This window comes from Empidonax traillii, unplaced genomic scaffold (genome assembly GCF_003031625.1).
Source record: "Empidonax traillii isolate 1590-97213 ecotype Southwest subspecies unplaced genomic scaffold, ASM303162v1 scaffold112:size1231168, whole genome shotgun sequence".
NCBI classification, from domain to species: Eukaryota; Metazoa; Chordata; class Aves; order Passeriformes; family Tyrannidae; genus Empidonax; species Empidonax traillii.
The window spans coordinates 494,755-507,331 of NW_020955305.1; the positions used below are offsets into that span (position 1 = coordinate 494,755).

A 12,577-nucleotide genomic window follows, 5' to 3' on the forward strand; every position below is an offset into this window, starting at 1 on the left:
ATGCTGAAGTTGAGTTGGCAAGCAGGATGTTCACACCCTGATGTTAAACTCTAACACAGTAGCCTGAGACTTAGAGTCTGTTCCCAGCTCTACCTGTGATCCTAGTTTGAGGTCATTTCACTTCTCTGGACCTTACTTTTATGTTTATTATTTGGATGTGGAGAGGATGGTGGAAAGAGGAAGCAGAACAACACCACGAAGCCAATTTTTATGTGCCTGGGCTGGATGCGAGCAGTGATTACAGCACGTCTGAGCACACATCTCTCAGTGAGGATTTTGTTTAGTTTGAAATATTTATAATCATGTTTTGCTGTTACCAAGCACACACAGTGCCTGAAACAGGATTAATACTGCAAATTATCTCAAAGACTACAACAATAAATGTTTCTATAGGAATAAAGAGGGGAATGAGACAAATTTCCTAAATAAGAGACGAAATGATGGAATTTCTACAAGATAGTTGGAGTGACGGGTTTCATTATTTTCAGAGGCTTCTATTATGTTGGTCTCTTTTGCACTGCTGCCTTTTTGTTTCAAGGGCTTTCAAACAGTTTATAGTAATTCTCTTGAAAAATCTACATGCATTTTATATGCTAGTTGCTTCTTATTTCATTCACTGATGTTTCTTATAACTTTTATTTCAGTAATTGCAGTTGCTGCTAATATTCAGCACAATTAGAGGCTTGTATTGAACAGTTCGATATTGGATTTTCTTGTGTTTAGAGTACCTATTCTTTTATTGTTTTGTTGTGTTTTCAAACAGCAGTATTATATTTTCAAAAGAACTATCTTTTTTTCCTTTTCTTCTTCATCATATTGTTCTTTCCATCACTGGAAGAACTACAATCTGTGACACATTTTTGCTTTCTTTTTCCTTATGTCATAATACTGGGTTTAGTGTAGGCTTTATGTTGTGCTTTATCATTACCAAAGAAATTGTTAGTAAAGCAGTTGGTTTATATAGCTTTGTTTGAGATACATGTATTTTAAAAAAAAGAAAAAGGTATTTCTGAATTCTTTTGAGGGTCTACACTGACTTTTCCCTCCCAACACTTGTTGAGTTGAACCTTGTAGATTTGCCAACTCAAAGTTCTCATTCAAATTGGTGACAAAGTGTTCAGGAATTTAAAAGCTGAGCTACATAATTGGAATACCTTGTAGATGAGATTAAAATTTCCAATGGTACTGCATGAAACAATTACTATAATGGAATAATTTAATTTTTAGTTTCTTTTCTGTAACCAGGAGCAATAACTTCAACTGAAAACTAGTTGTAAATTTAAAAAATGGGTAGAAGGACCCAGATATAACTGCTGGCACAAGCCAGGCATGCTGAAGTGGTCCTGGAAAACTGATGGGAAAAAAAAAGTAACACAGACTGTTTCTTTGTCTCAGGAGCTAATCACTGAGGCTTCCTTTCTTGTATTTTAAAGAAGATGAATAGTCACAAAACAGAGTTATCCCACAAAGATCCCCACACTTACTATAGCGCAGAGGCACTGCAGAAAATCTCATCAGGACATTCCATATTCTCAGGAAAGGAAGTGACTCTAACTGAACAACAAATTTGACTACAATACCAATTTTTGAGAAAATATTACTACTGAATATTACAATTACCTGTTATACATGGCATGCATTTCTCAGTAAGAATAGGGAGTCAAGATATGAGAAAAACATCAAATGTGTAGTTTTCCCAGTAAGTCAATACAATGACTCTTCATCTTTTGTAATTTAGGTTTTCAGAAATCAAGGCTAACTCATTCTTGAGTTACCAGATAAAAAAGAGGATTCAGTATTGCAGCTGAATTGTCTTGCACGCTCCTTCCTATAGAATAATATTAAGGCATTGCTAAGGACTTGATGAAGTTTGTTTGTTTTTTCAGGGTTCAGTAATAAATCACTTCTTGCAGCACTGTCCCTGCTCATTGCCAATCCATGTTACTTCTAATTGAATTTTTGAAATTTATTTTCAGTAATCCAAGAATATCTCAGTTCTGTATCAATAATGACACAGATGAGAAGCAAAGAACTCTCTTTGATTAATGGACTCAATGATCTTAAAGTTCTTTTCCAGCCTAAAGGATTCTGTGATTCTATACTGTCTTATACTTCCATTCCAAAACTGTGTATATCCTAGATGGCATTACATCAAGCTGGATGCTTTCAGCAAGTCCTTGTACAATAGACCTTTCGGTATTATACAGAAATTAAACATGGATAAAGCAACTGTTTATGGACTTCAGAATTCTTAAACATAAGAGGGCAACACCATCAGCAATTTCTGCCACTGTAGGCCAAGATGATTACAGGAAAAGAACAGAATGAGAAATTTTTGTTCAGAAATTTGATTAATTACAACAGAAAGTAGGTTTATAGCATTGGCAAATGACATAAAACTACAAAATGCTGCAGGTCCATTAGGTGGGATTAGAATCAAAAGTAATTTTCCCATGTAGTTGGACACTGAAATTTGACAGGTATAAGAATAAGATACTTCACATAGGTACAAAAATCAAATTCACATACAGTGAGAACAACTACTTTCAAAACTTCGTTGACTTTGCTGAGAGTGCTGGTGAAATTTTATCATCTTTTGTTTGAAATTTCTTTCAGAAAATTTCTTTCAGTATAAACAGCTTGGAATTTTCACTTAATATTTTAATTCTTCCCACTCCTCCCACCCAGATCTGATGACAACATGCCGGTTGGGACAGGCAAACAGTTCACCTGCTTGGCTCCAGAGAGCTGGAGGCAATGTGTGGGGCAGTGCATCATGCATCTCGCTGTCCTCCATGGCTACAGGCAAAATACTAAGGAATAGGAAGCCTAGTTTCCCCATCTGCCATGGATCAGCAGCTCTGGAGAGTACCTCTGAAAATATGCAGGCTGTTTGTAAGATGACAATAGCAATAAATAAAATGTGCCAGGGCTGATTTTCTCTCCCCACGGCCTTAGGTCACAACCAAATGGCTAAGTTCTCTTCTCACAAGATATAGCAGCCCCTTTCCAGACTATCCCAGGTCTGAGCTGTGTCCAAACACTGTGGAAGAGATGTGACTCGGCACAAACTAAAGCTGTGCCAGGGCCATGCTCACCAACAAGCAGCGTGGACAGTTAAGTGCCCATGCAAAGCCTATACCCTGATCCTATCCAGTCTGCAGTAGAGGTAGAGCCTACAAGCCAAGTCAAGCTCACAGCTACCATCCAGAGGGGCCAGAAGTGATAAGGATCATAACAACATGCAGAAGTGACCTGACTATGTGTATTTCCTGAAATTTTTACATTTTCAAAACCCAAAGCCTGCTGGTGGTGCAACTTGCATAGCACACTCACACAAATGTGTTTCTCTCAAATAAGTTGTGATGGTTCAGACTTGGCTCCCTGCTAAATGCCCAACCTCCCAGTAGCAGCCCCTCTCCTTCCCCCTTTCTACTTCCCCCAGGGCAAAGGAAAAAAAACTATGCAAATTGAAGAACCCGAAAATCAAACTAGTTATATAAAAAATATATTTTATGTATATTACAGTTAAGATGCTATGTACACAGCAAACGGGGATCCAAACACCCCCTGAAGGGATAGGGAAAGGGGAAAAAGGGACAAAAGGAAACAAAAAGGGACACCGAATAGATATGCGCAATCAAACCCGAGAACTAGTAAAATAACTAGTAAAACAAATCTCACCATGTCCCTTAGAAAGCAGGATTGGCAGACACTGCCAGCACTCTCCAAGCTTCCACGTAGCAGGTCAGTGGATGCTGCAGGTCTCAGCCTTAGATAAGCGAGACCAATGCAGGGACCCACTGTTCCCAAACTCCGGCGGAAGAGAAGAAGAACGAAGGCTTCTCCTCCCTTCTTATTTATACCACGATTTACGTAAAAATTGTATGGAATACTGGGAACACTGCCCCTTCCTTGGTTACAAACTGGTAACCAGGGAAGGCCTAGATTAAAACCACCACATAAGTACATAAAAGATTTCTGAAAACCCTTGACAATTCTTCTAAATTTTGTTTAAGTCATAGTAAGCTTTACATAAACTGTGTTGGAACACAGATTTACCTCTCCTCGGAAGTGGTCTTTGATAGATCACATACATCCCTTTGTACACATCAAAATGACATATGGAAACAAGTCCAAAGCAGGGATAAAACTGGATAAACTGATACCATATACAAAGAAAAATGTGGTCCATTCTTCTTACCAAACAAATGGCTTGTTGGGTGGCTTTATCAGCTAAAGCCGACCTGCTGCATCCTCTGCAACGCATGTACCTTTTCTATTCCTAACACTCTACAGTCTTTTGTTTTATGTGAGCTCTGTATGGGTTTTCAGTGACTACAGGTGCCAGACACAAAGAAAAGTCTCAACCACGTACCACAGTTGTCTTCGTCGGCTCGATTCCCACAGTCATCCTCACCGTTACAGTGAAGTTGCTGGGGCAAACACTTTGTGATGTTGCCACACGGGAAGTAGCCCAGGGGGCACCTGACCCCAGTTCCAGAAACACGATCTTCCAAAGAGTCACAGATGACTAAGTGGGAACAAAAAAAAAAAAACCAAACCCTTTATGATCTGTTTAAAGGTATTTGATAGTATGCTTTTATAAATACTCATTTACTTCTGAATGTGAGAATCAAGCAACAAATACTATGAGTTTGTTGGACATGAAATTACAAATAGTATATGAAATACTTACTAAACTTGGCAAAAAACTGTTATATTGTTAACTTATTAAAATTTTCTTTCATATACAGCAAACAGGTAATTCCTTCCCATGCATCCTCCTAATAAGACCAAAATGTTAGTCATATAAGACAAATGACCTAAGGTCACTATTTTAAAGGGTTGTTTCTCTTTGCACTAGAAACTAATTAATGATAGCAATATACCAGATAAACTAAAGGTATCTCTGTCCTTGGCAGGGCAGTTGGAACTGGATGATCTTTAAGGTCCCTTCCAACCCAAACCATTCTGTGATATTCATTGGTGCTGAAACTTTAGACCCAGATAGAGAAGTCCTTTTATACAAATCAGACATATATTTTTTATGTAATTCTCATTTTAAAACAGTTTCTAGATGTAAACTGGTCAAGAATTAAAGAGCAAGACAACTAAGATCAAATCTGTGACACAGTTTTGCAGAAAAATGAGTAAAACAACATAAAGGTGGTGTTATGAACCCTTTAGAAGAGCTGTCGGTCCAGTCCAAAAAATGTGGAGATATTGCTTAAAATCTATCGGTGTGAAGGTTAGATATACAAATGTTGTTCTGCTAAACCCATGCTTTTTAGGAAGTAATTTCACCAAACACTTTATTCAAGGGGTGCATTCACAGGGGTTTCATCCAAGCAGAGCTGAGGGGAAACGCAGAGTGATGCTGATGAGGGACAGCCAGGGCAGCTGGAGAAGTCTACCTGTTCCCTGTCCTTCAGCTCTCCTTGCTGCAATTGCCTACATTTGCAGTTGCCTGATGCCTTACCAGTCACACCAGTGCACGTGAGGGACAAATTCTGCCACCACCACTTTTTCCAGGGTAAGCACAACTGATCTACTGCTTCCATAATGGATTGCAGGGTGCCAACTCAGATTTCTTGTCACACAAGACCAATTTCTTCCCAGAAGAATACTGTGGAGAAGGTTTTAAATTAGTCTAGAATGAAATTTGTTCAGTCCACGTTTTTGAAGTACTTTCAAAAAAGAATATCACTTTCTTATCATAGCTATCATTTGACTTAATGGATGCTGTTACGAAAAAAAATTCTACTACAAATTATATTTTAAATTTCACTGCTGTCTTAGAGCACTTGAAATACTCTATACAAACTTTATAAACTGTGATGTGATGTTTATTCAGATAGTAATCTGCTACTTTTGATACATACAGCTATTTTTCCAGGCTATTTTTATAAAACGAAGTTTAATCTTTCACACAACTTTCTCAGATTAAAAAGGAATATGCTTTTTCACAACATCTGATTTTTTGTATTCATTTTTCTCCTGGACTAAGGGAAATCACCTGAAATTGAGTCAAATACTTCAGATTCTTAAGGAGTCTCTTCTGGAAGAACCTTCTTCCAGTTAAGCCCTTGACAGTTGTAAAGAACTGTGAAAAACTGAAATGTAAGAAGAGTAGCTGCGGAAAACTGAGACAAATATCCTGTTATTTCCATGTCTACAGAATTATCTCTGCTGTCAGAAGCACCCTGCATAGAAAGTCATATGTTCCAGCTAACAACCACCATATGATTTTGAAAAGTTGATTTGCTTTTATCCACAACTGTATAACCCATGCAATTACTCAGAGAGCCTTAGCTCCTTGTGCCTTTTATGTATAGGTACAAAAAAATAAAGCTACATCCTAATCCCAGGGTGAATCCACACTTGCACATTGTTCATAAAGATTTCTGCTGTTCTGTACCTGTATTCAGAACATTACCATGAACTTGTTCCACTCAAAAAACAAGTAGCAAAAAAAATCTTATGCAGGCACAGTATTAAGCAACCAGGGTATGTGTAAGCACTTAGTGTCTTTCTGCAAAAAGCTGAGCAGGCAACTGAGGTTCCCTTTAGTGAAGTTATTTGCTACAATCTAAGTAGCTAATGAAATGTCTGGTGAAAGACACCAATGTGGGAAAATTAAACATAAATGAAAACATCCAAAACCAACCATCAAACAACTACTTACCCTGCAATCCATTACAGAAGCATTAGATCAGTTGTGCTTACCCTGTCAAGCTTTTTACCCTACACTGGAGACAGACTGATCTGAACTTGTGCTTAAAGGGGCTGATCTCCATGCAGTTTAAGTTTCAAATGACACCATTTATTTTCCCACAGTACCATTCAATGGAATTTTACACCACGTTCCAAGAATTATTATTAATTAGTCAAATAGTATTAATTCCTGAACTAGTTAAGGGATTTACTGTTACATTTTAGAAATCTGTACTCTTCCACAAAGAATAACTCCCTCATGATGCTTAATGTTTTGAATTGTCTACATTTATAGCCTTGATGACATCTGTTCTGAATCTCTACATTACTCATATTTTGCTATGTTGGATTACCCTGGCATGTAAATATCTGCCCGGGAAAGGAGATACTAAGACATCAAAACTCAACAGCTTCATACAAGTTATAGAATCATTGAAAGCACTGGTCTTTGTCCACTGACTTGTTAACATCACTTTGTTTATGCAAAAAAGACAGAAGTTTGGACTCTGCAGATTGCAGGAGATTTATGTGTGGAAAAGCATCAACTCTAAGGAAATATTTGGCAAAACTGACAAAGGTAGACAGGAGATAAGAGTAAAATTAATTGTAAAATGCTAGATAACATCTAAACAATTATGTTCTGCGTTTAGGAAGTTAATGCACTATCTTTTATGTGAGGAAATTGATAAAAATAGCAATGCAATAGCAGCAACTAAATCTTATGCTTATTATTTTACAAATACAGGCTTGAATGACATTGGAGTTTATCATGCCAAGACAATGAACTGTCACTCTATGTTGTGATGCAGTATTAAGGATGATGAATTTTCTACATTTGATTGATTTTTCACTATGAAAAGATTGAACCACTCTTCTTGTATCTTGTTTCTTTTTCAATTTTTTTTTAGCAGCTGAAAGAAAAGTGATAAACCTGTGACAGACTTGCTTATATCAGAAAGTTTGCTTTTACAGATAGATTCAAGTAAAAAAGCCTCTTTTTTATATACCTCCTAGAGAAAATCATCTGCTACCTTCTGCTGACATTGGGATAATTGCAAGCATTCCATTTATCCTGTACAAGCAATCTTTTTTTTCTCGTAGTGATCAGCATAAATATTAAAATATTTCCAATGTTTCTAGAACAAATAAAAAATAAATAGGTGAGCCAATATCAATACAAAAAGCAAACCCACAAACAATCTGGCAAGATTCTTGTTGTCTCAATACAGAAAAGTGTTCTACCTAGTAGTGCATGTTCATGATTCTGCAAACTAGATATTTCTGACTGCCGTGTACTTAAGGTCCCTTGCCATCCCCCAGTTCTTCTCAAACTTTCAAAAAGAAAAGAATTCATGTCATGCACCTTTTAAGCTTGTCCAGACCTGCTGCTTTGAGATGCTTATTGCTATAGCAGACACCTGAGGTAAAGAAGAAAATGGATAACTTTTCCTGCTAGTCTTTAAATACAAGATTAAGTTAACTCTGCTTTCATTTGCTAAAGGAATAAGCAAGAGTTGGGTTGTCATCTAGTATAGATTGTAGGGCTCTTTCCTTTGTTGCATGGATGCAGAATATCTGGGGAAAGAACATGACAGCTCCTCTTTAAGATCTCATAAAACGAAATAAAAATAAGGAACGTATTTGGGAAAGCCAAGAACAAGATGTTCCCAGGAGAACGTGGCTTTCCTTCCAACTAAACTGATTCATTAAGCTTGCTAGTTTAGCGCATTCTTTGAAATGCAGAGCTTGGGTCACAAGCACTGTTTGAGAAACCAAATAAAGTGGTATGTGCACTGTAAGAATGGAGACTTAACACAGTTACTTGTAGCTTCAATAAAACAAGTGAGCATGACTCTGTTTGGGAACACTACTGGCCTGATTGGACTGAGTCATAAGTAATTAAACTGATCAAAACAACATTACTCATTGCTTGGTACCTACTAGTTACACCAGTCACAACTGTATTGAATATGGGTTCAAGTAAAGGCATATCACAGCATCAGGAAAATATTTTTGTGTTTTCAGGGATTTGACTTATATGAAACCCATTGCCATGAGTCCAAAATGACTCATGAATTGTACCAGCCAAATAAGCTAACATGTTTTTGTTCACTTTGAGTGAGTTAGCAGTTTAAAAGTAGTGGGGCTGAGGAAATACAGTTGTTAAAAATAGGGTCCTTAGACACCAAACACCAAGCAATGATCGTGGTAATGAAAAATCCATCCTGTACTTACTCTGATGGAAAGTTATTTTACCTACAAAATCCCAAGTTATCAAAGAGACCAGTGGAAAAACTGTGGGATTTTTCCCACCCTCCAATAACTCATTTTAGTTGCTGTACTTGTAGACAAAGTGGGAGATGGGTTGGATCAATAGAAGACTGAAAACATTCATTTGAAATGCTTGTCTTGAGACAGAATGTTTTCTTCTACTAAAACAGAAAGAGTCAACAAAAGAAACATTGAAAATGAAATCAATTTTGTCTGTCATTTTTGCGCCTGAATACTTCAAGATGATTAAAAAATATCCCCTTCTGCTGAAAGGTGTGTTAAGGGCAGGTGAACTGGCTTTGAGAAACCTTTAGTGCAATATAGAGCAGACCTCACAGGCCCTATAACCTTAATTTTCAAAGAAACATAATCAGAACAAGGTTATAAAAGTTTATAACTATGAATTATTTTAACTTTAGAGATGTTGAATTAATGATTAACAAAGAATAGTAGTGACAAGTGGCTGAACAATTTTAATCAGAAGCATTCAAATCACCCAATGACCAAAAAAGAAGATATGACATCTTAAAAACTTTTAAAAAATAATTTGTTGTCTAAATTTGACCATTACAAGAATATCTAGAAGTGATGATATCCATTTCTTTCTTACAATAATTTTCCTGGGTTTGTTCAGAATTTTCAGCTTCTTCCAAAAAAACAAGGGATTTTTGAGTAAATGACTGAGACAAGGATGAAGTTAAGCCATTGTATTTCAGGATAGAAATAGAAAGGTTAACTTTTGCATGATTTTATTTAACTTACTACAATGTCATCAATGAGAATGCACTTTTTTTTTTTCCCCCCCCAGTATGTGACTTTATAAAGACTCTCCTAAACCGGACGCTTTATTTGGGAAAAGCTTCCTAGTGATTTCTGGGAATACGTAACAGGAATCCCATATTATTTAAGTGTTAATAAAAATAATTTTTAAACTGTACATAAATAGCATATTGAAAATAGATTCTAGTTCCATACAAGAACAAAACAGAGTTTATTCACTTGAACCTTAGTGCTGTTAATGTATACACATTGTTTTGCCCCTTGGACAAAATTTGTAGACCAAAATAGACCTTGGTCTCGAGGCGATAGGTACTTTAGCATTAATCCTTAAGACAAAGCATCAGTGGCTTAAAAGATTTAAACATCTTTACAGGATCCCCACAGAAGTATTATTAAACTTGTGTCACCACATTGCCTTTTCTGTAATTGGCTCCTCTGCTACGGTAATTGTTCAGCCCTGATGCCTGTAGCCTTTTCTAAACATATGCGTTGCATATGCATCGTGTTTCTAATATTAGATTTTATTGGATGCAAGTGGCACAGTGGCATTTATTCAGAATGTCAAATGGCTGCAGCAGAGTAATTTCTAAAACACTAGCATTTTTTTTAATGTTTAGCTGTTATTTTTGCAACAAGAATTACATTTTTGGTTTTATTGCATTATATTTATCTTTGGTAGATCATATTAGATGTCATTGTAGAAATATGTAGCATTTGAACTACACCTAATGTTTGCTTTCATTAAACCAAACACAGTACAAAGGATTTTAGCAAAGCAGGTGGATCTATTAAGACTTTTACATGCCAATCTGGTACCTGTTTTGATTTTAATTTCATATGGTACCTTTATATCTTGCTGCGGGTTACACAATGCTTTCATTTCAGAATCATTTTCCAAAGCAGAAAATTTGTACCCTCTTTTTGAAAATATCACATCCAATCTCTAACAACATCACTGAAGCTAGTTATTGGTTATGCCACAGATAATTCAGTCTAATTAATCCAGTTATAGTGCTGGAAGATCTTTCTTGTCTAACTGCCAGACAAGTCCACTCCAGGGCCAGAAACTGCCAGTAGAGGAACTCAGATTGGTCACCTTGCCAGGGGATTTGGCTCTTATACCTTCTATTAATTTGTGGCTTTGTTCTGCTTGCACAAAACTTGGAACAAAGAGATTCTGATGCACAGAAAGAGCTGAAAGAGATAATAATATCTGTAAAAGTCCCAACATGTAGTAAAATGAATTGTATCCAAAACCTCAAATTTTGTAGGGCATTCCCAGAGGATGAGGGTTCAGCCCAATGCCCAACAAAGACACAAAGTAATGAACAGAGCCAAACTTTTTTGTTGCTTCACTTCCTCTTTTCTTCCAAATAAACAGAATTTAAATTATATCTGATTATTATTTCTGTTTAGTAATAAGTTCTATGTGGGTATTCTGATACGATTTCCAACAGAAATTACATCAAGGTAAGCTTTTCTTTGCCTGTCCCTGTGTTTTTTTGCATCAGTGTAACTTCTCAATTTCACTTATTTCTTTTTCACAGGAGAGTAACATCAAGTCTAAAGCTGGACACATGAAACACTAGGGTTTTGCTCAGATGGCATTAGATACTGAATAAAAATGAAGGCCCGAGTGTGCCTTTAACTAGCACAGTTAAATACGTTGTGCTAGTCAGTACCATCCCACCTGGAAGGCCTAGAAAGGCAATGTTTAGCTATCAAAATTGAGGAAGACTCCTCTCCCAGGAGTTGATTCTTTCTCATAACCACTAAGGAGTATGTTTGGGCTGACTCTTTGAGTCCCAAAGATAAATTTATTTCAAGTAATGATTTTTTTCATCCTTTAACAAACCACAGTTATAGGAGTTAATGGTTTAAACACAAGTATTTAAAAAATACCCCAAAACAATCTGTGAAGCTTCACACCTGGAATGACATTCTTGAAGTTTTGTAATCCTACAGAAAAAAGTTTCTCGTATCACAGTATTTGCCACGTATCTTACATTTATTCTCCTATCTTGTAACACACTCAGTAGCAAGCTATTGAAGGATTTATTTTTTTAAAGCTGAGCATACCAATAATTGAAAATTTAGTTTAGTAAAAAGGTTAAAGATAAATATTTACTGAGAAATTGGTGTCCCTCAAGCAACAATCATTCACCTCATTTAGATAACCAGAGCTCTGAATTTAAATACATAATGAGAGTAGTTAGAGATTAGCGTAAAGAAGTTAATTTCAGACTTCTTTCAACAAGTTAACTCAGTCAGCCATGTGTAAAGTAAGCAAGAGTGAGACAGTGATTTGTGAAAACTAAATTATTTAAATTAACAAGCAACAGACATTTATAATATGTCTCTCAAGTTTCCAAAAATAAAAGGTGGATTTAAACGACTCCATGACACAATATCATATACAGGAAAAGAGTTTGTGTACATTCAAGCACGGAAGTAAAAAGAAATTCAGGAGATGAGACAGAAAGTACTTATAGCAAAGCCTTCAGAGAAAGTTGCAAAGAATAAGGGGATGAAATTAAAAGACAATGAACAGGGAAATTACTTGTTGATATTCAAACTTTAGGAGGTTCTGAGAACAGAGTATTTGCAAATAAGCAAAGAATTATGTGACTATCATTAAGGTCTCCTCATAACAGAAAACAACCTAAAAGATCATAACCCTTTGCCTAACTTTTCTTAGGTCAAACAGGGCAAACCTGTCTTCCTTTTTTTTTTTTTTCCTGTCATGTGTCTACACACTCCTGTTCAAACCACTGTCTCCCCCCGCCCCAGTTATGGCTGGATTATACAA

At 36.4% G+C, this 12,577-nt stretch overlaps 1 protein-coding gene across 1 annotated transcript in view; it reads right to left on the reverse strand.

Moving 5' to 3' along the window:
- Positions 1 to 12,577, reverse strand: part of RXFP1 (relaxin family peptide receptor 1) — a 49,697-nt gene that overhangs the window by 25,114 nt on the left and 12,006 nt on the right. The window contains exon 2 of the mRNA XM_027882859.1: positions 4,379 to 4,534. Within this exon, the coding sequence (XP_027738660.1) occupies positions 4,379 to 4,534 (156 nt within the window). The remainder of the gene's footprint in view (positions 1 to 4,378; positions 4,535 to 12,577) is intronic.